Source organism: Polypterus senegalus, chromosome 3 (genome assembly GCF_016835505.1).
Source record: "Polypterus senegalus isolate Bchr_013 chromosome 3, ASM1683550v1, whole genome shotgun sequence".
Lineage (NCBI taxonomy): Eukaryota > Metazoa > Chordata > Cladistia > Polypteriformes > Polypteridae > Polypterus > Polypterus senegalus.
Genome location: NC_053156.1, coordinates 56065706 through 56092354, shown reverse-complemented (window position 1 = coordinate 56092354; position 26649 = coordinate 56065706). Strand labels below are relative to the sequence as shown.

The 26649-nt window shown below is 36.8% G+C and overlaps 1 protein-coding gene across 1 annotated transcript; it reads right to left on the bottom strand.

Annotated features, from left to right (window-relative positions):
- Window positions 1-1564: 1564 nt before the first annotated feature.
- On the bottom strand, window positions 1565-25252 carry fkbp11 (FKBP prolyl isomerase 11). Its single transcript, XM_039747245.1, has 6 exons — window positions 25036-25252; window positions 24668-24730; window positions 18239-18326; window positions 17278-17311; window positions 13490-13560; window positions 1565-1794 (listed from the first exon to the last, which is right to left on the bottom strand). Exons 1-6 carry the CDS (start codon window positions 25153-25155, stop codon window positions 1580-1582), a joined length of 591 nt encoding a protein of 196 aa, XP_039603179.1. The 5' UTR covers window positions 25156-25252; the 3' UTR covers window positions 1565-1579.
- Between the last annotated feature and the right edge of the window lie 1397 nt (window positions 25253-26649).

The window sequence follows — 26649 nt, the reverse complement described above, 5'->3', positions numbered from 1 at the left end:
AAATGGATATCAATAGACTATGCTGAAACAGTAGGTGGTGATCGTGTGGAACATGAAAACATCAATTTAAAATATCCCGAAGAATATCTACAACTGTTAACAACATCTGGTCTTCCAACAAACATTACTGTAGAAAGAAGGATGTATCCAAGAAAGGTAATGTAGTAAATCTTCCATGGATATCATTAGACAACAAAGGAGATCTTGATATGCCATTCGTATTAAAACATTAACAGTTTCCTGTTAGAATAGCTTTTGCAAAGACAACAAATCTCAGAGCCAAACATTTGAAAAAGTTGTTTTATTTAATAGAGAGAAAGAAATGAAATTCAATCATGGGCACGTGGTGTTGTCACGACGAAAGTCCAAACACAGAATCAAAATTCAATGCGATATTGATGAAAATGTAACTAAAAAAAATTGCTTTTACTGAAGTTTTACAGTACAAGTTTAAAAAGTATTTGTGTGTGAATTTCAATGCCAAACTGAATGAAATTGTATTACTCACCGAATAAGTCTAACGCAACATGAAATGATTACTTTCAAATGATTACATTTTACTATTTTTTAATATGGTTAATTACTCTCTGTAATGTCTGTAGTACTAGGGTGTTGTACCGTGTTAGCCATTATGAATGTAGAGAAGAGCCAAGCAAAATGACACCTTTTATTGGCTAACTAAAAAGATTACAATATGCAAGCTTTCGAGGCAACTCAGGCCCCTTCTTCAGGCAAGATGTAATCTCTCTGTAATGTAAAATAGTTAGTTCTATTATGCATATGTAACAATTCCTTGAAAATAAAAATCTGTTTAAATTGTACATCCGCATCCCCATACATGAGCAGCGAAACCGCATAGCGCAGGGCCGTGGGTTGGCGAGTGAAGCGAGCAGGGGGCAAAGTCCCCTAGTAGAGAATAAATTGTAAAAAAATTACAATAAAGCCTACTCTTTTATCTGGTAGGATGTTTCCCATTCAAAGTTGCTTTAATTTGACTTGTTAGCTATTTCAAAATCAAGCATTTTGCTAGAATGAAACAAAAAAATATATAATTTTTGAGAGCAGTGATTTCAGTTACCAATCAAGTAAGTCCTTATTGTACCTTTTAATAATACTTCACGAACAGTGATGCTTACAGCAGGTACTAATGTTCTTTATTTAGTAATAATATTCTTAAGTTGCGGATCTGGAGCCTGACTCCATTTTAAAAATTGCTTTGATTGCTTATTAATATTAACTTTTTAGATTAGGCCATTTAAAGAGTTTAATATTTGGGAATCAGTTTATGTATTGTGGGTTTCCCTGTTTCCTTCAGGTACTTACCCCTCAGTCCATAATCCAAAGACATTCCTTTGATTAATAACTCTAAATTTATCCTTCTCTCCATGAGAGTACCTTGAGGTGGACTGGTTTTCTGTTCTCACCTTACTACAATTGTAAGATCATCATCTTATGATCCTGCCTGAGGGGAATATTGGTAAAAAAAAACCAAAAAAAAAAACTGCATTGATAGGAACAAATCTAAAAGATTGTACTTACTGAATAAAAGAAAAGTAGACCTTTGTTAAAAACAACCAATTTATTTCTTTTTACTCTTCTTTTTCTCTTCCTTTAACTTCTTTTTCGATACCTTGGGTGTGCTAGATTTGGTATACAAGTAGACTCCTATTAGGCAGAGCAAGCCAGGCACCAGTGCCAAGCAGACTAAAGGTATAACGTTGTTTACAACTCGCTGCCAAGGTGTCTGCTTGGAAAGGGTCACCACGTCCACTTCAAACTCCAGCGCCGCATCACCTGCAAACACATGTTTTATGAATTTAAAAAAAGAATTGTTGGCTATGCTGAAACTCTTTTTATTTCAACTACCACTACAAAGTGCTTAGCACAGTGAATAAGTTCATTCAAACTTTACAAATCGATTTAGAACAAAAGAAGTGAACACAGTGATTAAACTGAAAATTTCTTTTACAAAGGAGGTGATGAAATAAATATGAAGTGTGTTGCCAAGTGCTGTGTCTGTTGTTTTTGTGTAGCTACTGTATATCCAGATAAAAGCGATTCTGAGAAGCCAAGTACTGTACCTCATTTCTGGAAGATGGATTTGCACACACTCTTTGCTTTTTAGCAAATGCCAACTGGACTTCAGGCTGCTAGGTTTGAGTCACCATCACTGCAGCAACTTGCTTCTTTTCGCACTATCATTTTTTTTAATTACACTGACACTTATGTCAGAGAGTGGAGACAGGGTTTTGTAGGAAGGTCCCGACCCACATGATGAGATCTAGCAGAATTACATGGCTAACATCAGAAAAGTAGAAACAATATAAAACAAACTCTTATGACCTGCTGCGGAGGGCAGGGGATTAGATACGTTCACGAGGCAGTCAAAGAAGTCTGTTCTTAGAGAAAAGATTCAAATGATGATACAGACTCAATGGCCACCAACTGCTAGTCTTACTGAAGCTAATTTCTTCCTCACCCAGAATCTACTCTGGCAATATAATCCACTGTTTTTCAAATTAGTGTTTTACAAATTAACAGGAATATCATTGCATCCTCTGTTTCCAGTATCTTGTACAACACAACATGTCCTGCCCTAAAGGCTGTATTAAAAAAATCTTTTGAGAATACAGTGACAATAGGTAATCATTTTAAATGCACACTGGAGTAAATTTTCCTTTTTAGAACATCAATTGCATGGAAGCAGCTAAATACATGTTTAGTAAATTGTCAGGTAACAAACAGCCCCTAAAAGAGTAAATCAAGCCACCTGAATTATTGCAATAAATTGTCCCCCCATTGGTGAATACAGCCCCTTGTTCTCGGTGATATAAAACTCAACTTAAATTACCATCGGGCTCAGTACAAACTGTTAATGAAGAAATAAATATGTTGCGTGGAAGAAATGTTAGCAATTAAAAGGTTTACTTTCCAGTTCAATCTGTTGCTAAATTATACTAGTGGTACAAAAAGGTATAGAATTATCTCCTTCTAACCCCATAAATACCACTGATTACACAATTGTGGAATTGTGCTAACACATACCAGCTAAAAGGAGGGTTTGATTCAACTTTGTTCCCCAGTGATATTCTTGACTTTTTTCAATAAAAAACATTCAAGTCTCCTAAATAACGCATCTCCAAAAGTTCTCTAAAATATTGATTTTGCAAGTCTGTAGAATTTAAAAGTGAATCGCAGTGATAGGTATGAAAAGTAATGAAGAGAATGCATTGTTTCAGCTCTGTGGCCTTCATCAAGTTTCACTAACTCCATCTAATAAAGTATACTCATGGCTGGACGTCTACATGGGATAACCATAAGCTATAGCAAAGATCCCCCAAAATTATTTAAGATGTTTGAAGAACACATTGTTTTTTTTCTTTTTTAAAATAAACATTATTACCACTAGCCTGGACAATCCAGTCCCTTTTACAGTTATTACTGAGATCACTCATCCACCACTAGTCACATGAATCCAGGCATCCCTGAATTTACATGTCTCCAGTGAATTGCAGGCAGTGACGGAGGGTGGCTATTGGACAGCATTTTTGGTATCATGGGAGATAAAGGCTGTCAGAAAGGAAATGTCAAGAAAAAAATCCATGTGTCATGTTAGTTGTTCAACAATGGTCACTGCAGCATATGAAGGTGATGATTCTGGATGAATGGTAAACTCTGACACCACTTCTAAATGAGCTGGTGTAACAAGAGGTTTGGACAACTGTCAAACCTACCATTGACTGATCTCCAGGTGGCAAGGAAGATTTAGCAGATACAAATGATCTTATACAGAATTTCAGCCTGTTAATATGTTGCTGATATGTCATTTTAGCTGTAATTGTGACTGAAATTACTTATGTGGTCTGATGTCAGTTATAATGAGCTGCTGACTTTTCTTACACTTATACTATATAATAATTCAAAAGTCTGACATTGAAAAGTACTGATCCTCAAAACCATTATATGAAACACCTAATGAAACCATCCTGGATATGGATCACGAGTGATAAACATTTTAGCTTACCTGTAAAGTGCTTGCATTTTGTTGACAACAGCTTGCTTCTTACTTTGCACAGTACTAAGAAATCCTTTTTGAAAAGTAAATTGTTTTCTACACTTTACATGCTGTTGTTGACAAATCACAAGGTTTAGAAAGGCTGTTTAACAGTGCAGCGACACAAACTTCAATTCATACAATAATTCGGTTGGCAGTATCTCTACTGAATAACACGTATAATTCATTGTTAGCTAAAAAAGAAGGTCCAGAGTCTGCAAACTGGTGAAAAGCTAAATCTGCTCATGTGCTTTTATTTTTATTACAGTATTTTTTTCTTTTCACCTTGCCTTAGTATTACTTTAACAGTTGAATATACCTGACATTGTAAAAATAACTGGTGTCTTTCCCTCTCTAAAAATCGCTGATGGTTTTGACTCTTTGTTTTTAATATCTGACATGGCCTTACATGTTCTGATGGCAATCAAATATAATTCTAAGCATTTGGCATTGCATACTCGGTTTCTGTCTGTCTATCTCTCTGTCATTTATAATCTCTGATGCTGTTTCTGTGGTTATCCATATACCTATTGTTCTTGGGTAGCACCTACTCAAGTTTAGGTGACTTTTAATATTGACATTACATTCAAGATCCACTTGCCTAAAGAAGGGGCCTGAGCTACCTTGAAAGCCTGCATATTGTAATCTTTTTTAGTTAGCCAATAAAAGGTGTCATTTTACTTGACTTCTCACTACATTCATAATGGCTAACTCTGTACAACACCCTAGTACTTGCAACAGTAATATAATAGATTTTTGTTTGTACCCTAAAATGAGAAGAAAGCAGGAACATGACTTAGTATGCCAGATCCACATGTTCAACAAGTTTTTAGGTCCAACACACAATAAAGCAAATGTATCTAATAAAGTGGCCACACAGTTTATTAGTTTCCTTCAAGACATGTGGCAATAAGTGAGGGCTATTTGATCGTTTTGATAGGATCTATTTAACTGGTTAATTGTTGATTTGTTGTTACTGTCTGAGTGGAGTTTGTACATTTGTCCCATGTCTTTGTGGATCTTTTCTAGGTATTAAACTTTCCTCCAATAACAAAAATGTATGTTTTTTTTTACTTCAAATTTGCTCTGTATGCGTGAGCATAGTGTGTGTATATGTACTATGATGGAATAATGTCCCGGTCAGGAATGGGTCCCTGGTTTACAAAAAATGCTCCTCCCTATTTTGGATTCAGCAGCTTCAGAAAATGAACAAGCCCTCATTTGATAATTTAAGTGTTTAATCATTAATATGGTTTTGCCTTAAACAGACATTTACAGCACACTTTTCTTTCCTTCTAACCTGCAAAACTAAACTCACAAGCAATTAAGCATTGGTTTTCTTGTTCTCAATGTCACCTTGAAAACTCCAAAAGTATTAAAATATCACAACCCAAGCAAACCAAATTCCTCCTCTCTATACAAAAGATTTACAAAGTATTCTGAATGTGTAAAAGGCTAAATACTGTTTATCCAAGACAAAAAAAAATCTTTACATTTTTTAATTTAAATACTCCTAGACAATCTTTTCTGTACTTAATACAAAAATAAAACCTCTCTAATTGGCTCTACCATTCTTGAGCTTTGACCAAAAATATGTTTAGGACCAAGCCAAACCATCATTTTTTTTTTGTATTTTTACAAACAAGACGAGTAGACCATTTATGGTTGGCTGACTTTTTTCCCTCCAGCTGCTGGTAAAGGGACCACTCTCTCTCTCTTTCAATATGCCATTACTATTGGCACTTATAATGTCAACAAAGAGGCACTCAAAAATAGTCTTCTGTATAATCAATACAGCCTCCAGAACACCCAAGATCTTAAGAGGGTGACCTTCTCTCTCTCTCAAAGGCCGAATATGCTATGCAGGCAAACACACCTTTTGTGCCATTGTACGAGCGTAGCTCCTACTATTTGGAACATTAATTCTAGCTTTCAAATCTCATCTGAAAATCCACCTCTCTTTTTATTTTATATTTATGATTCCCATCTTTACTTATTTTCTGTCTTCAATAATAATGTTCTCTCTGTTGTGATGCCAAATGACTCAAATGTACATTTAGTTTATTTTAGTTTTGATTACAAAACATTTGCAGATTCTTTATAAATCCATAATACTTCCACCATTTATTTTCTACTTGAATAATTTTGTATTGGACCTTCAACATCTGCAATAAGATGCTGCAGATGTTCTATCAGATGGTTGTGGCGACTGCCCTCTTCTACGCGGTGTTGTGCTGGGGAGGCAGCATAAATAAGAGGGACGCCTCACGCCTGGACAAACTGGTGATGAAGGCAGGCTCTATTGTAGGCATGGAGCTGGACAGTTTGATATCTGTGGCGGAGCGACGGGCGCTGAGCAGGCTCCTGTCAATCATGGAGAATCCACTGCATCCACTGAACAGTATCATCTCCAGACAGAGGAGCAGCTTCAGCGACAGACTGAGGAGATCGTTCCTCCCCCACACTATGTCGACTCTTCAGTTCCACCTAGGGGGTAAACGTTAACATTATACAAAGTTACTGTCTGTTATACCTGCATTTTTATCACTATTTAATATTGGTTTTTTTTATCAGTATGCTGCTGATATGTCTCCCGCGGAGCCTCCAGGTGATCATCTCCGAGGTACATGCACGGGACAAAGTGTGTTATTTTAATCGGGTTATCGATAATGTTCCCGGCGCGTACCTCCGAGCGATCGTTGGTCCCTGGAGGTTTCTCCGGACTTGTAAGGCCGCTCCGTGACTCCTCCCAAGCGTCGGCCATTGCAAGCATGGCTCTCCCGCTGGCGATACTGCTCTGTTTGTTCTTCTTTCTTCCCATTCCGGACTGTGAATTTCCCCTTGGGATTAATAAAGTATCTATCCATCTAAGACTGCTCAGCATCATTGTGATCTGCAATGTTACTTCACAGTTTCAGGCACCTTGGTTTGATTCCCAACTCAAGGACTGGAGAATGCATGCAAACTGTATTATTTTCATGTGTGTTTTCACCTGGTACTCCAAAACTTGCTTGTTTCTTATTTCTTGTCGCTGCACTATATGCAATGTACTTTCAGATGAGGTTTTATTGGCTGTCAGTTCTCATACATACAGAACTCACACCTATGACTAAATCAAGCTTGAGTGAATCGCAGACTACTTGGAGTGAGTGGTTTAGTATATCACATTAGGCAACCGGTTTCATGGAAGCGTGCTGTTGACTGCTTAGGACTTGCTAAGCTTATGTGAGATGTGAGCGTACAGAGTCCCAAAAAGCTGTCTCATGCCATCTTCTCTGTATTTGTACACTAACAATTATGTACACATTTCTAGTGTTAAGTCAAATGTGTTCCATGTGGGATGCATGTTGTCCCCCAACTGGTTTGTGATCCTCATAAAGAGGATATAAAGATGCAACTTTACCTTGGCCAGTATCCTGTTTCAGAGAGAGAAAGTTCTGAAAATTCCAGGTTTTCGAGGATAATCTTATCATTTAAGAATCATCTGGCTGCAGTCTCCAGCATTTACTAGAACGGTTTCCTGCTCGTTGTCACAATTATATACCAGAAAAAAATTGGTTTACTCTGTGCAAGGTAATGGAGGAGTAGGTACCACAAGTGTAAATACCCATTGACATTGTTTAATAAGGAAAGGTAGAAAGGAATATTTGAATGGCCAAGAGACTGACATGGTGTCTACAGTACAGAAGGTGTAATATAAGACAATAAGGGAAGAGTTATGTCTTTAAATTAAACTCTCAATTTTTTATTTGGTTTATGTCCACATCCACCTCTCTGTGCCAGAATTTTGGCTTGCTGCTGAAAGAATGAGACTGTGGATATAAGCAGACAAAATGACATTCCAGTGCCTTTTATGTTCTGTGATAGGGTGTGGAACTTGATGATCCTAAATCCCAACATAATAGTTTTGTAGCTACAAATTAGTGTTGATTGGACAAAGTGGTTTTTGAAGTGAATATGTTCATGTGTTCACTAGTGATGTTGTTCACTGAATATATTTCTGGAAAATTGGCATGCAGTTTGTTTAGATGAACATTGTTTCCCAGTGCACCACACCATGATGCTTTGCAAGGCCAGAGCTGTACCAGCCATGCACAGAAGTTTAGGTATGTGTATTATAATACTGTGTGATCGCTACCTGATCTAATTTGTGCATTCCTGATCTTAACAGTGATTGGTACTCCAGAGGATTTGCATCTGCATGCATAAAAAAAGTAGAATTTGAATCTGAGGGGTACATTAGCTGACCATAATGAGAATATTAGCAGGAGTAGTGCCACTGATCCCTGTAAACTGGCTTATGCCACATAACTAATTTTGCATGTATAATTAGCCATGCGTCAGCTATAAGCCAAAGGAAGCCTTAAGGGAGTTGTCCTCCTCCCTTAGAAAGAAAACATGAGACACTGTGAAATGAAAAACAATAACAATTTATTACTATTTACAAGGCATTTATATGTTTTTGATGGAAGAAAAAAGAGTGAAGAATCTGCACAGAGATTGGAAACAAATAAAAAGATGGTCCAGCTGCACCCAGCGCCATGACTGTAATGGAAGGAGTCAGTCCCACACCTCTGATTTGTCGCACAGTTAACGTATGCCCCAAGATCAGAACTCCGTGAACACAATGATCTATATATACTTTTTTATTTTTTTTTTTTTTTAAATTATTGCTCATTTTAAGGCCATTTCTTGCATTCTTTTTGTGTTTTTCATTCTGTCTGCGTCTTTTTTTGTTTGAGGCACGGTGGCAAAGTGGTTAGTATTTCTGTTTCACCGCTCAGATCAAACTTCTGCCAACAATAACTGGTCCAACATATTTGAGAGACACTTAATACCATTAGACTATTATATAACTAATAATATAATATAAAAACTATTTCAGTTCATCCTTGCCCATTGGCTTTAATGCATTTTGCGTAGTTGGGTGAATACTTCTGTGCTCATACTCACAAGGAAGCAAATTCCGCAGGGTTCGCTGACTACTCCAGATTCACATGAGCCAGCTGAGGTAGTTTAAGCATCTAGTGATTATGCTTTCAAAGCACCTTGGCATATGTAACAGTTACAGCACACTGGAATGGAGCCAATTGCCAAATCAGAACCTGCTAAACGGATTAGAGATCTTAAATAAAGTGGGATCACCTGGTAAATCCCCTGGTGAAACTGCTAGGAGAGGAAAGTGATCTGGTCCTATCTTCTTAAACATGTTACCACCATAAACTGTCATAAAGAAAAGTGGTGTAGAAAAGGTAAGAATTATCCTGATATCGTAACTATTTAACAAAGTAAATTGTTAATACAAACATTGACAACTTCAGTCTACTAAATACAAAGGTTATTTCACTCCAATCTCTGTTCAGATATTTAGATACAATGCTGCCCTAAGTGGTCTTCTGTTACCCTAGCCACCTAAGCACTGTTCCTTTTTTTTTTGTTTGTTTTGTTTACTGAATTAATCGTATAAAAACACTATTAATTAAATAAATCTATTTCTATACTTATACAACTATACAATTCAGTTCATACACTATTGACACCCTATTGTTTTACTATTTTTTCAGAATAATTTAATAATGTAGATATTAATGTAGTCAACTTGCACTTAAAACCACTTCAGTCAAGGTATCTAACATAATCATCTGGTTGGAGACAGTGGAAGTCATGCTCATGTTTATAAAGGAAGTAGGACTGTGTAACATCACATTGTTTTTTATTTTGTTTTGACATTCACTAAATTCACAGAACTTATATTTGCTGATACACTTGAAACTTTTTGCAGGAATATCAGACACTGTACCCTCCAATCACAAATGTCACCTTTGATTGAATTGGATGAGGAGGAAAGTGTTTTAGCTATAAATAAGGATAACTATTTAATTTAGACTGGGACATGAAAAACCACTTGGTGCCAAGTAATATGTTAGTAGTTTGACTTCAAAACTGAAGATACTAACCAAATGCAGCCAATGTCAATACTTACCTAACTGCTGTGGTTACAAAAATGGTTAACCAGACAAATATTCCAGCATTTTTCCCAAAGAAAAAGAAATTCCTAACCTAGCTCTAATTTTAAGCAAGCATCCATTTCAAAAGAGTACAGTAAGTGAGCACAACACTCGGTCGCAAAATCTTTCATAGGAACGAGCAATTAAATTAATGATGCCATAGTCTTCCATATTATTCCCACTTGTGTACACACACAAAGCAGTATTTATGGAGAAAAAAATATATGTCGAGCATATTCCTGCACCCCACCCCATGTAGCTGTGCATCCTTCAATACACTCCCAAATTAAATTGCCTGTTTCATGGGGAATATGCAAGTAATACTATAGCAAGTTATTAGAAGGGAGGCTTAGTTAAGCCCAGGACCACCCAGAATAGACCAAAACTAAAGCCCAACCCAGGTCCTCAAAATTAAATGACTGGGAAGAGTCTGTAACTTATTTAAAAAACATACAACACAAGAATCTTTTTATGGAGATAGTTTTCAGTTGGATTTTATTGCACTTAATGAACCAAAAATTAGTAATTAACTCTAAAGAACCCTAAACATTCTGGAAAAGGTGTATTATTTAGCATAACAGTTTATTAATAAGTAAAAAAAAAAAGGCAAGCCGTGTGGTACAATGGTTAAGGCTTTAGAGTTCAAACCCTCAGGTTGTGGGTTCAAATCCCACCATTGACACTGTGTGACCCTGAGCAAGTTACTTCACTTGCCTGTGCTCCTATTGGAAAAACAAACAAAAAAAATAAATAAATAAATATAACCAATTGTATCTCAAATGTTGTAAGTCGCTTTGGAAAAAAGTGTCAGCTAAGTAATTTAAATGTTTTAAAAAAATGTTTGCAACCAACTATTATCAATAAAAAGAAAACTACTACTACTACTACTACTAGCCCAAAGACCTTCCTTCACGCTTAAGTAAAATTCTCTTTACCAGTAATAGATAATAAAGGATTTTTTTAAAGCTTAAAAGTTTGGGAAGAAATTAGAAACTGTTACTGAATAAATACAATTGAAAATCTTCTACAAAAATCAATCCTGAATATTAAAAACAAAACAAAAAGTGAAGAACAGCTGTTCCTAAACCAAGGGCAAAGGCAGAAAATCAAACCATAATTTAGAATTTTTACAGAGACAACTATAAATAGCAACCTTAAACAAGAACCTAAAACCTTAAAAACCTAATAAAACTAGAGAATAAAACAGAAAAGCAGCCCAAAACCAAAAACCAGAGCTTGGAGCAAAATAGAATGGTAAAGCAAAATGCAGTGAGCCAACCACTAAACACATCAACTAGGCTAGATGGAAATTCAAGGTCACAAAACAAAGAACAAATTTCTCATCTTTTTATTGACTTAACCCTTCGTCTTAAGTGACCAAACTGTAATTACTGTTACACAATACACATGAAATAGGGTGCTACCAGAAGACCACAACACCACAATAACGTCCTGTTTAAGCTCAAGCTGAAATGACTCATCAAAACAATGTTTAAAATTAAATTAGGCCGAGCGTATATCAAATGTCATTCCAAAATAGGTGATGACTTCAATAAAGAGGATAAAGAAGGAGCCACGTGCAGAACAGACAACCAAAATTATTGGAGTTGATGTGGACAAGTTGATTTGTGTGTGCTGGAGGGAGGTGAAGAAACTGGGAATCATCTCAGTTGATGACAGCAACCCACTAGATACAGCTCTTACAGACTACCCCAGGAACTGCTTTCTCCCTAAGTTCCATATAAGTTAACGAGGGGAAAAAAAAACCCCCAAAAAAAAACGCACTTTAGGTGATATCAGAAGTATAGCGAGTATCTTCATAAATAGGGTACATACTGTATATCATTAACCTTTTTCAACTGGTAAATTATGTAAATGTTTTTGAATTTGTAAAGTTGTTGTCTTTATGTGCTTTTTATGTCAAATGAGAAGACAATTTTTACATCTTCTTACAGTATGTAAACATGACTAAATAAAAAACTTTAAACTTCATTTTAACACACCTCCTTGCACACAAAAAAATCAGTCCTTCCCAAAACACACCAACAGTAAGTAAAAATGTGCAGGAAAAAAAGTTGCATGCAAATTAATATTACTACCTCATCTATTAATAAGTTTCACCTGGCATGAAATAAATGAAAATTATTCCAAAATAATCACAAACTATACAAAAAAATAATATGCCATCCATTTTGCACTGACTATACCCACCGAGTTCCAATCCCATATTTATAAGTGCAAGGGAAACTTTGATGCACAGCTGAAACAGGCTGTATATTATAGAGCCAATAGAGGCTACTGCTGTACAGAAAAAATAAACTGTTGCCTTATGTAAGACATTACTATTATTCAGTTACTTCCTTGACAGTTAGTGCTTTGGGAAAATAAACGTTTGAATTAAGGTTTTACTTTTGCTTACTAAATTTACTGTATTCTTAGTCTTTTTTGCAATAAATTAAAATTGTATGAGTTTTATTATAATTAGTGATTCAGTAATTCAATAACATAGGTCAACAGTTCTGTAAACTAATATTACAAGTTATGCACATTAGTTAGGAACCAATGCAGTCTGGATAACATAGATTGTCTTTTGACACCATATTAGAAGCAAGTTTGATTTTCTATTTTGTATTAATGGAGTTTAACTCTGTCACATGGTACTGGAGAGTGTTTTGATTTTTTTCTTTATATTGGAAGATGTATCACAACTGTGATATCTAACAGTATAAGCACAATATGATATTTTGTCAACAACAGGTAACTGTTGTGCGATGGCTTTCTTTTTTATCCAGTCACTGTCGACTGCAGGAGTCGATATCTACACTTTCAACCCACTGACACTGTCATTTAACAGAGGGTCCAAGGATTTAGTGAAGACTACTGACTGAACATTTAACTGTAGGATATCCACTACCTTTCACATATTTCTATTTGTATTTGTATTGCATCTCTGAGAAAAGGATTGAAAATTACACATTTAATTTGTTCCATCCATCCATTTTCTAACCCGCTGAATCCGAATACAGGGTCACGGGGGTCTGTTGGAGCCAATCCCAGCCAACACAGGGCACAAGGCAGGAACCAATCCTGGGCAGGGTGCCAACCCACCGCAGGACACACACAAACACACCCACACACCAAGCACACACTAGGGCCAATTTAGAATCGCCAATCCACCTAACCTGCATGTCTTTGGATTGTGGGAGGAAACCGGAGTGCCCGGAGGAAACCCACGCAGACACGGGGAGAACATGCAAACTCTACGCAGGGAGTGTTAATGATCTATTTTTAATAATTCAAATTGGGTGCTTGATGACCCTCAACTGCTCAGCTAATGGAATAACTAACTTAAAATGAAACTGATTTTATTTTATGATTCGTCCAACACATAGTACCAACAGAAAAAGGGAACCAAATTGACACTTACTTGGAATTGAGGGTGGGAATCCACGTTTGCCATAGGCCATGTGAGGTGGAATGGTAACTTTTAATTTTTGCCTGTGAGTAATAAAATTTGACATTGTTAGATCTTGAAACGAGGATAGAGAGAGAGAGAGAGCTAGAGAGTGAGAGAGAGATATTCTATTTAATGAGTGTTTGAAGCCAAGTGTGTACAAAGTGACAACTTATCATATACAATGGGAAAAATAAGTAATGAACACGTCAACGTTTTTCTCAGTAAATATATTTCTAATGGAGCAGTAGACATGAAATTTACACCAGATCTCGGTAACAGTAATAAAGTGGAATGACACAGGGAATAAGTATTGAACATGATTACTGAAATGTAATACTTACTTAAAAAAAAAAAAACCCTTTGTTGGTAATGATAGCTTCAAGACTCCTGTATGGAGAAACTAGTCACGTGCATTGCTCAGGTGTGATTTTGGCCCATTCTTCCACACAAACTGTCTTCAAATCTTGAAGGTTCTAGGGGCCTTTTCTATGAACTGTGATCTTCAGTTCTTTCCATAGACTTTCAATTGGACTCAAGTTGGGTAATTGACGGCCATTCTAACAGCTTTATTTTCTTTCTCTGAAATCAATTGAGAATTTCCTTGGCTGTGTGTTTGGGATCATTCTCTTGCTGAAATGTCCACCCTTGTTTCATCTTCAGCATTCTGGTAGATGGCAGCAGATTCTTATCAAGAATGTCCTGGTACATTTCTCCATTCATCCTTCCTTCAATTATAGAAAGTCTGCCAGTAGAATAGGCTGAAAAACAGCATGCTTTTGGGTTGATGTGCGTGCCATTTCTCCTCCAAACATGGTGTATGCAATGACATCCAAAGAGTAAAATTTTGGTCTCATCTGACCAGACTATATTCTCCCAGTATTTCATTGGCTTGTCCAAATGTTGTGCAGCAAACTTTAAACAAGCTTCAACATGCTTTTTCTTCAGCAGTGGAGTCTTGAGCGGTGACACCATGGTGGTTGAGTGCATTACTTATTGTTTTCTTTGAAACAACTTTACCTGCTGATTCCAGGTCTTTCTGAAGCTCTCCACAAGTAGTCCTTGGCTGTTGGATAACTCTTCTGATTATTTTTTTAACTCTTCTATCAGAAATCTTGTGAGGAACACCTGGTTGTGACTGGTTTACGGTGAAATAATGTTCTCTCCACTTCTGGATTATGGCCCCAATGGAGCTCACTGGAACATTCAGAGGTTTAGAAATACATCTGTAACCAATGCCATCAGTATGTTTTACAATAGTAAGGTTGTGAAGGACTTGAGAGAGCTCTTTGCTTTTGCTCATCATGAGATGCTTCTTGTGTGACCCCTTGGTAATAAGAAACCTTTTTATAGGCCATCAATTAGGACTAAACCAGCTAATATTAATTTGCACTGATAGGGGGCAGATTGCTTTCTAAATACTGACAGATTTCAACTGGTTTCTTGGCTTTCCATTCCTTTTTGCATTTCCTTTCCTTCATGTGTTTAATACTTTTTCCCTGTGTCATTCCACTTTATTACACATAACTTAATTAGTGGAATTAGTTGTTTTGATCTCTTTGTATGTGTATGTGTGGATTACTTGGGTTGTTACCGACATCTGGTGTAAATATCATGTCAATAGCCCCGTTAGAAATATATTTACTGAGAAAAACGTTGAAGCGTTCAATACTTATTTTCCCGCTGTATATTTATATATATCTTTGGCATATACCTGAAAGAATGTGTAAAATATGACGGTGTTGGGATTTAAAAATCTGTCTCCTGGAGTTCTAATGTGCAGCAGCCCTAAGCGTGGTACCACCATGAAGAAACACACTGAGTGATAAAGAATTAAAGACTACCATGAGGATGACTTTCTCAGAGGTTTAGGACAAACCTTTAAAATTACTTCTTCATTCAATACAAGGTAAAGCTAAAGTTGCATGAAGCCACTGAATATACAGTAGATACGAGTGTCAACAGCATGCAATACGTACTAAGAACATCATTTGTATGACCATGGTTCCACCTAGCTCCATTAAGTATGTGAGTGATCATCAGCCATCCTGTTCCATGAAAGCATAGCTTGCCTGCTTCACTTTTGTCGACGTTTTCAGGTTGTGTTTCTTGTATTGTTCAGATTTAAAAGAAATATATCCCTCAAACATTTACTGTATATTGTGGGGTGTAGTGCCTTTTTGTTGACTGCATGTTATTAATAAACAACATCTTTTTGAAAGAATATATCTCCTGTTGTGAACTGTAAATAGCACACCTAATTGACGTTTTTTCAGTGCATGCTATTCATCTTGGAATTGGATATCATCATACAGTAGAGCCAGCTATGCTGTTTTACAGCAGCTGCTTGGGGAATGGCTAACCTCCACTAACTTCCCAGCATTTATTTTATATGCCCCCCTCCTATGCAACTCCTGCAACAGAGTAGAGTTCCAGTTCAGTTTTTGTCAGTTGCTCTGTGCCACAGAATGTTACTGATGCTGAATGGGTTATACAGTCATTCCTAACTCTTTTCCTAGTTAAATGGCTCGGGATAAGCAATATAGTTACACAGCAAATAATACACTTATGGACAAATGCCGTTTACACATCCATTTATCATTACTGAACAAGTTTAACTCAATCCAGAGTCATAGGTGCTATGGCCTATGAAAAGTTTAGCTGCAAAGCAGGAACTAACCCTCAAGATCAAATAAATTTTTTCCCTCTTTTTCTGGATTTTATTAAAATTAAATAACATTCCATACAAGTAAGTCAAGTTTTACAAAACTAGGTTCAAAACAAATTAACCCCCACCCATGAGAAATATGTGTAAATCTTCCAATGTGGCCAATCCAGATAAAACATTCTCTCTTCTTTCACCGCAGTGGGCATGAAGAGGAAGTGTAGTCTGTATTTTTAAAACATGAAGATCATGAGTCAGAAAATTGTAAAATTGAAAACACAAACAGTACAGTACAGTACAGTGCAGCACAGAAGCAAGGTGCATGAGGAACTCCTTTATGCATCACACTAGTTCAATTGAACATAAATATTGTGTTTTGTGATGGTGTCATGCTAAATGTATGTATTTTTAATTTTAGCTGGGGTTATTTGGATGGTGCTGTAGATGGAGCTGCTGTGATGCATGAAAAATTTCACACTTGTCTGACAATAAAATATTATCATTTTCATGATATTCTTGGTAATAGCCACTGAGGAGCTATTAGCTTTTAAAGAGAAATGTGACTTAAGTTTAGCTCTCATCATAGATAAAGGGATTTATGTAGTTTAAAAATACCTTCATCCAGGATAAATAAATAATAATCCTTTTCCCCTTCCTTTGCTTCATTTTTTGCACAGCAAATGTGCACCAAGGAATAGAAGTACAAAACTATACTATTTTACCGCTCCATAGTATACACAGACTGAGCAGAGTACCATTACACTCTACTGCATGTATACTTCTTCATTTTAATAAACATACATGCCCATTTTGAACACCAATTAACTGACGTTAAACATGCTCAACAAGGGTCATGCATGTAGCTAATATAACTAAACACAATACTGATGTTGAAAAAACAAATTATTCATTTGGTATAAAGCTAGGGTTGGGTTAAATAAATTAGTTTAATTATCCTACTGCTGAGAATGAATGTTATGTCTATGTCCCGTGGCCCCGATTACTGTGGATTCCCATTAAAAAAAAAAAAAAAAAAAGATTCCAAAGCTAATATGAACTTATTCTTGAATAAACCCAACACAGAGTAAAGACTCACCCAGCACAGACTCCCAGCAAACCCTGCTCTAGACCTGCAGTAAAGAAAAGAGACAGGAAATATTGTATAGTGCTGACACCAGAGGATTAAAACAGATAGGCCAGAGAGCTTATCTGTTAAACTTCACAGCAAGCACTATTATAAAGTACATTATAAAAAGCACCAAAATATAAGAATCTATTTTACTTTAATACTATGTATTGATATAACAATGCCAGAGGCATAAAAAATTGATTTGGTGAAATTGCTATAATAAATCATTCTTACAAATATACTGTACAATCATTTTAACAAAAATACTTACACATATATCAAATTAGTTAAGAACACAATAAAGATAAATGTTAAATTCATGCATCTCACAGCTTGAGGGTATAGATGAAGAAATGTGGGAAGTGTCCTTGTACATGCATCTGTTTGTCTGCTTCTTAACATACTAGGCATTCATACATGCCAGGGTATCCGTTATAATGCACCTCTCATGGGTAACACAATCAAAGTCATTTTCAGAACAGCAAGTACTACATTACAAGGTAGTCTAGTGTTTCAAAGATGAGAAGTGTTTAAATGTCGGTCTGTTTATTTAAAAGAAATCCATGCTGAATGTGTCCTTTTTCATATCTATGGCTGACTACTGCAAACTCTATGAAACTTTGAGTACATAGAGTATTAAATGGCGACAATGGCAGCAGGCAGTAATTATTAACCACAAAGTCCCTCCATGATTAGAAACAAGGTCACTCACTTTACAGTCGCAGCCAATAAGGCATCTTCTTCTGTTCATTCAAGGACTCCTTACCGTTTAAGTTTTCCCCCCCCCAGTAAAAGATAAAAGTAGCTTTTCAAAAATTAAACATAATCAGTGCAATTTTTTTAGATACTACATTTTAGCTGCATGACTACCAATGCTTGTAAAGGGGTCCATGCTCTCACATCAAAAGAACATTCACCAGTTTCTCACCTGGAATTACAGTCTTTCTTCCCAGTTCCACAACCAGGGGGTCCCGAGATAAAGAGGTATCAAAAACCTGCCCATTTAATAGCTTTCCCTTTAAAACAAAATAATACAAGTAAATCTTAACCTGTTGTTAATAATAAAGGCTTAATGCAAAAAAAGATGACATCATGTGCCCCTATAACAAATGTTAATATTATTTTGAAAATATATGCAACTTAAAAATCTACATATATTTTTTAAATTCTTAAAAGAGACTGACACAAAAAAGAATTGATGCAGACAGATTCTGTAAGGTGAAATGCCTCCATTACGCTCCACTAATAATACTTCTGTATTCTGTACATTTACAAAAGCTATATATATATATATATATATATATATATATATATATACTTGCAGCTGGAGATCCACAAAGGGAGAAAATGAATCACGTACAGTATCATAAAGTAGTTTTTATTCCTGAGCTTTCAGCCCCTGCCAGGGACCTTCATCAGAGGATAATGCTTAGACTTACAAGAATCAAAGGTAATATATAGAAAAATTACGTGGGGTAACTCAATGTAATTGGGGGGGTTATTCAACATTTATTTATATAGCACATATTCATACAAAAAAATGTAGCTCAAAGTGCTTTACAAAATGAATAGAAAAATAGAAGACACAATAAAATATATATATATATAAATAACCAAAACTGACCATTTATATTTTTTGAAAACAAAACCAAAACATAAGTTTACACATAATTTTCTGATGTTCTGTCAATATATTATTATTGATCATGGTGTCAGAGAGTAGTGAAATGCCTTGAGCATGGTGAAGGAGCTACAGAAATAAAATGTATCTCTATATATAATCTTCACTTGGATCTTGATCTTTGTTTGTCCGTGAATTAGAAGAAGAAGCACTAGATGGCAGTAGAGAGACAGCTAAAACATAGACATTGCATTAAGAATCTCCTCCAGGCTTATACTACTAAAGACTGTAGTACTCCAGTCACACCTCAAAACACAGACATTCAAACTAAACAAATTGTTGTGCTTTAAATTAACTAATCTTTATATATAATCTTCATTTAGATCTTGAGCTTTGTGTGTCCATGCGTGAATTCCATGCATGCGTAGACACCCTTCCAGTTTAGTACGTTGTTGTTACTCACAGATGTCAACAATGTGCCGGAATAATGAAAGGGGTGGTGGACAGTGTTACGCTGGTTAGCTCCTGAGGCCTGGTTCGAGAATGAGATTGCCGAAGATAAAAGGTATGTGCCTAAGTAACATATGAATGAAAGAAAGACAGTGGGTAAAATGAATGACAATGTAACAGCACGTTCCGGAAATTACTATTGTTACGTTGTAGCCGGCGAGTACTGCGCGTCTCACAGTTGTACCGTGGCTTGCTCACATGTCAGTGAAGTGATCCCAATTTATGCTTTAAAGAGCCTGGATACCTATGTGTCCCCCTTTTATAACCATTGCTCCATGTATATTGCCTTACTCTTTGGATTGCCACAAAGCAACCTGCGAGACTGGAGAAAGATTGAGAAGACATTGTGAGAGGAAACGATAGCGTCCTGAGAACGAGACGGACTGTGAACGGACAGAAGCAGAAATGCTCCTACACCACCACATAATTACTATTCGGACAGTGATTCCGAGTAGGCCGTTCCTATCGAATCAATGTCCAAGGGTTTTCTTTTGTAATTTTGTTTCCCTTATAAAAAAATCATAATGCTGTGCGACGAAGGGCCCAGTTCACGACTGGCAGCTGCGTTTAAACAGGGAGCCCTTCACAGACAACTTTAACACGCGCAACGTAGTTGGGCGCACATGGCTAGTTATTATTATAAAGTTGGCAAACAAGTAAAATTTTCACTGAACTCTGCACGTGTCACAATACTACTACAGCTGTTGGGAGACAACATTCACCAGACATGATAATCAATATTGCTATTGCTATACTTAGTGTTACATTTTCCCTTCTTTTGCCATCTTGAAATCATAACCCTTTCAAAATGAAAGAGGTTAGGTCTTACGATTTGGAAGACAGATAAAGCATACAATGTGATGTATTAGAAATATTGCTTCGTCTCAGATAAAGTGTTTTTTTAATGCTTATAAACTGAAAACTGCCTCTTAGGCCACCATTTTGGCCAAACATTAGCCCAGTTCCATGTTATAGGGAGCATGAGTGTGAAGAGATGAAAATACATTCTGGGAGGAAATGTAGCAGTTTGTCTGTGATGGTCAATACTTGCCTGTGAAATAGGAAACTCTTTTACCAAGCCTTTATTTTGTGTCTTTTTTCTTTTCACAAGTGTTTCACACCTGTCTCTGCCCACACAGAGGCTTTTAAGTGAACATATTAGCACTTTATTTAGTGATTTCTTTCTGAAAAGCTTTTCAAGTTTTAAACATTAATCAAGTGATAAAAAGCTATTAGTAATCAGCTGAGAATATGTGACAGAAATAGCTGTTTGGAATGTTTGTAGAATAAAACAACCACCACCAAGAGGCAGTGAATTGAATATGGGAACAGCAGTAGGTTTTCATTAATTAAAATTATCAAAAAATCCCAATTCAATGTTTCCCATAACAATCTGAAAGAACAGCATATTTCACACCAGGACCAGGACAATGATTAACATGTCTGTCTCACAGCTCCAGGGACCTTGGGTCTGGTTTCTGACATAGTCATTTACACTTTCCAGGTTTAATATTAGGCATTGCAGAATGCACATACTCATTTAATAGTATGTTTCAATGTTTAAAGACACATTTTAAAATGTAAAAAATAAAATCTGTACAAACATAGTCTCAAAGAGCTGCCCAGAATGGTTAAAATAAATAACTATTTATAATATGAAATAGAATGTAAAAAAATTATACTTTTACCAGTAACAGCATACTGCACGATAACGTGCAGTGAATATACTTGACTTACAGTTTTCATACGCTTTCTCTGTACGTTGAGCATTTGTTTGCTCAGAGGTTGATATACTTGCTGCTTCCTGAGTAGGTCTTCTTTTCTTCTTTCGTTGGCATCTTTTCGTATTAAAACTGCTGTGTTGCAATTACTTAGTATGTTTTCTTTAATTTTTCACATAAACTGGCACTTAAGTCTTCAATCTGCCTCAAGAATGATTTAAGATATGAAGAGGTAGGGGAAGTAACGGCAAAGGTGGTAGGGATTAGAACAGTGACCATACGCATGTGCTGCACAGTTGCCCCGCTCCCGAGAGTTGACTCTACAATATAATGAAATAAAAATAAAAAGGAATAATCTTGGAGGTCAATCAGCACCCCGAAAGCGGATAGTAGATGTCACGTTATATTTGTGTACCAAATTTCAGGTCAATGGGTCAAATGGTTTGCGAGTTACAGGTGATTTAAAATCCTGGACAGACAAACAAACAGCCATGGTAGCGTATTATATAATAAGATTCTATGTATTATAATCGTATAAGCTTTATATCAGTTATTGGTGAATTCAAGTGGCTGCATGGCCACCACTCAAATATTTGCAACATTTAAGTGAATTTTACTGGACTTTAGAGGCACATGTAAGGTATTGTACTACTCTGAAATACAAAGCGCAAACAACAAGTAAAAGAAAGACCCATAAATTACATATTGTCAAAAACCTCAGTGAAAAGAAGCAAATGTATTTCAGTACCCATAACAAGTGTACAGAAGCGATTAAAAGGTTAAAATGGAGCTTTAATTCCTCAATATGTGGAGTACAAATCTAGAAAACCTGCAATTAAACTACAGAATATGCTTGTAGAACATGTTCTTAGTACTCATGAAGGGCATTTGAGTACGCCCAGAGAACATGATGCATTCATTTTTCAAACATTTCATTGCAGTGCAGGGCTGATGGGTACCAGAGCCTAATACAGCAGAAAAGGACATACTTGTAACCATGCACAAGGTCATCACAAGGTATACTCAAAAACAGTCATTCATTCATTGAGTCATTTTCTAATCTTACTTTAAAGAATTAAAGAGAGAGGCTAAAGAAATCTTATCAACCTAAGCAAACAGAGATTAAGAAGAGACCTAATAAAGGTATTCACAATTATGACAGAAATAAGTGGAGGCCAGAAATTATTTTAAAACTAATTCTGCAATGAAAGCCTAAGTGGAATCTGAATATGAATATACTTAAGACAAATAGTTACTCTTTTCATTAAAACATGGACCATAAACTTTCACACCATATAAAAAATAGCATCCGATATTCTGAAAAATACACATTGCCAGGTGACATTCTGTCACACATTGTGGTGCTCAGGCAAATGTAATTAAGCAAGTAGAGTCAAAATGGTAATATAAAAGGCTCTATCATGGGCCCATAAACTACACGGATGAAAGATCAATCTCCACCACAAGCTTACCGACTGGTGTTCAAGGTGCACATACTGTATAACGAAAGAATGATGCTATGCAGTAGTTTTCATAAGAGTTAAAAAAATCAATTAAAAATATGTGCAATATAATTATGTTTTTCACATTATGAAAGGAATAAATTAAGAGATGTTGATTTAAAAAAGTTGTGAAAGTTCAATCTGAAGGTATTCTCTGCTAAAAGCGGATGAAGAATATATTGTGCACAAATCAGATTTATTTTATGTAAGCAAGAGACCAATATTGAATTTACAGCTTCTGTAAAATCTCACTAAGCTATGATGAATGCAGTAAAAATGAACATTACATTGACCCAAATCCCTAGCAGTGTAATACAACAGAAAACCACATTGTCTGTATCTTGGTTAGAAATTCAAAGGGGTAAAAGTTGACAAGCTTATTATAACAGTTACATTATTCTTATGCCTATAAACAGAGACAATACAACATATAATATCTTTGTTGCCTTACATTACATTAAGGCTTATCACTACATAAGCCCATGCAGTAGATGTAAAACTTGACAGTCTACTCACTTAAGCAAAATGATAAACATAACCACCTGGAATAGACCAAAGCCATGAAGTTGACAGTTGAGAACTTGCCATGGATTTGAAAATCAGAGATGTTGTGGCTGACCATTTGCCATGACATAAAGAGATCAGTCTTTTATTCACTACCACACCTGTGTTCTTTACTGATCAAAAACTCATAAGGAATAAGTTATCAAACTGGGAGAGTGATGAGAACAACAAAATGAAAAATGCAGTAGTAACAGAAACAAAAAACATCTAGTATACAGAGGCAGTAAGAAGGGCCTATAAAATACCTGATATTTAGAGAAGAAATTAAAGATGCACTGTATGCAAATAGAGAAATCAAATCAAACATTACAAAATCATTGTAACGTAAAGAACAGTACACTCCATTTCAGAGAAGCAATGCCAGAAGAACAATTTTAAAAACAAGAGGGAACATGAGGCCCTTCAAACTTGGTGTGTGCATTTCAATTGAAGAAGTCCTATGAAAAGAGATTTAGCTGAGCAGAAACCACAAAAACTAACTTAAAGTTCTTTAAAATTTGTAAATGCAGCTTTATGTAGTTTTCTGGCATCACCATTGGCACATAGTCTCACAGGTCCATACACTGTGACTGTCAGAGTCAGTATTCAAGGAAATTTGCTTTCTAGGTTAACAGCAGTTACACACAAGATTCTTAACGGAAAGACTGCAGTGTCTTAATTTTCTCCAAGTTCTAGTCTCTAGTCCTGTATTTTGTACTTGTTACAATTTGTAGATAATTCACTAGGGAAGTGTACGATAGATAAACCTGCAATTATGCCGGCAAAAGGTGAAAAAAAAAAAAAAGATTTTGGCCAATACTATGATAATATAGAGTCGAGTTGTGACAGTAACACAAAATTAGATTCATGTGTTTACTGCTACAAGTTTAAGGTCTAAGCTTGTCACAGATTTGACACAACTTAAGTCTTCAAAAAGGAGGAACTGCACTAGAGACCCAATATAACATACTTCAGTTTAAAAAAAATTGAAAGATGCTTAAAATATTGCAATCATTGATATCGTTGAGGCAGGTGGTGAATCTGTCAATGGCCTTTGAACATCGAGGAATGAGTTCCATGTAACGCCTGGAACCATCTGCACATCGAAGAAATATTTGAGAGACAGTCACAACCTGTATTATTCTTGTGTGACTGGCAAAGGCAAGGCCTGAATGCCAAAATCGTCAATATGTCAGGCTATCGGAAGAACAGAAAACCATCCGAACCCTGTGCGGGACGCTAGGCTGCTTAGTAAACGTCACGTCCACAATCAGCGGCACAGTGCTGACGTGTTGCTCAGTTTAATTGGCATCGCTCAGGCAATACGGGGTTCGTACGGACCCATTCACCTCCCCTTTCTTTCCTTGAGTCACAGGTCATCCCCAATCCCCTAGACCCCTGAATTTTCCAGAGCACTTCATGTCCACTTATTTTCCGGGAAGAAAACGAAAGCGTCTCACCGTGTAGTGAATGTGTAGAGTGTCCCCGACGTCGGAAGTCTCTGTGCACGTTTCAGGCTCCACCTTTAACACAGAGAAAATGCATATTAAGCAAATGGAAACGATTAAGTTGCCCACAAAACAGAATAACCCCCCGCGCCCCTTCCAATCTCCTCCAGTGGGGAACCGTGAGCGCTTTGTATCCCAACTGGCCTCATCGGTGCATAAACGTGGCATAACTGGGTACACACAAACTCGAGCCTGAGGGCATACACAAACTCCAGCCATAGCATCCCGTCTCGCCGGCACGGCTACCCGGCATCGGTGCGTCAAGAATCAACCCTATCGCACACCCTAAAACCCATTACTACCACCCGGCGCTTCCTCACCAGAATTTCAGTTTCCACATGTTCTACAACTTTCTGCGATTTGTCGCTTTCTTCTTCCGACCGCAACCCTGATATACAGAGCATCAGAAAAAGGCAAGCACAGGCACCCCAGAGTCTCATCGTGAGAATGACCGCGAAAAGGCTGTCAGCTGGACTCAGGGCACAGAGGAAAGGATGAGCCAGTGGCTTTTCCCTCCCGATACCTGGATCTGAACCCAGCTCTGTGCCGCCCACTCGGTGTGCCCCGCCTTCACTCACTCGCGCCCTCCCCCGAGCCGTAGACTCTATTGGATTCGTGAGCACGCGCGCTTAGGGTGTTCGTCTACGCGTGCGCGCCTGCGGGAAGTCGTTCCATTACACCCGCAGCACCTTCTCAAGGCGTCTGGCGGTAATACACTTCTGGCTTCGGAATGCGAACGAGTCTCTCTCTCTGGAATTCCCGCAAGGCAGGATTGCCGGATGCTAATGCCAAATTTGACCGAGGAATAAAAAGACACCTATACTTTTGCCTCCATAACATATACGAACACAGCAGCACTCGCAGAACTAAAACAAAATTCATTTTGCTATATAATCGTTCACAGAAATGAATTTACGAAGCCGACGAAACCGTCCTATTTATCAGCCCTTAATATAAGCTTGCACGTTCACTACTGGTAAAACGTTTGGACACATCCAGAAATGTTCAGTTTTTTTTAATAGTAATTGATAACTTTTTATCAAGATTCCATTAAATTGATTTTAAAATTTAGACCAGACATTACAAGTGTTGCTAATAGTTATTACTGCTTGAAATGGCTATTTAAAATTTTTTTTTGTTCTTCACATAAGACTGTGAAGTCCCGTTTTCAGCAACCATTCCTTCAGTATCCTAATGGTAAACTCCTCTTGCTTATATTTAGTTATATTTAAATGTTAATTGGTTATTAGAGAAACCTTTGTAATTTCATTAGCACTGCTGAAACCTGACTTCAGGGTGCTAATCATAATACACTTTTCCAGTCATCTTCTGTCCAATGTCTGAGTTCTTTTGCCCATTTTTAAACAAAATCATCAGTTTTTTTTTTTTTGTCCTGACTTACCAGTACAAGACAAGCCCCCATATTATGTGCAGTTCAACTCATCTTGATGTCAAGTTATGCAAGACATCAGCCTATTTTGGAGTTTTCTCCCCTATTTTTGACCTTCTAGACCAGGCGAGTTATTAGCTTTAGCAGTTAACAGTGGCTTAGTCCTTCCTCTAATTATGCCTCTTGTCCCACATGTAGGTTAGATGGAAATGTGCTTCCTCATGAGGTTTAGGGGTGTGGTGTGGTCCTGCTGGGGGTAATTGCTCAGTTATGGGGTGGGGGCATTGGTAAGGGATAAATTGTTGATAAATTTCATGCGAGTTGTACGAACGAACAGTGGGAGAAGGGGGATGGGCTCTTGTAAATCTGGGATCTGGATTCCTGAGATCATGGGAGCCCCCATTAATGATGACATTAATGATGCAGGAAATGACACCCTTATGATAAAGTGTAAAATAATTGGTGTTTTCAGCAAAAATGATCAGAAGGACTTGAAGCTGTGCATGTCACATCAACCGACACCAGGGGTTCACCACCTAATGGA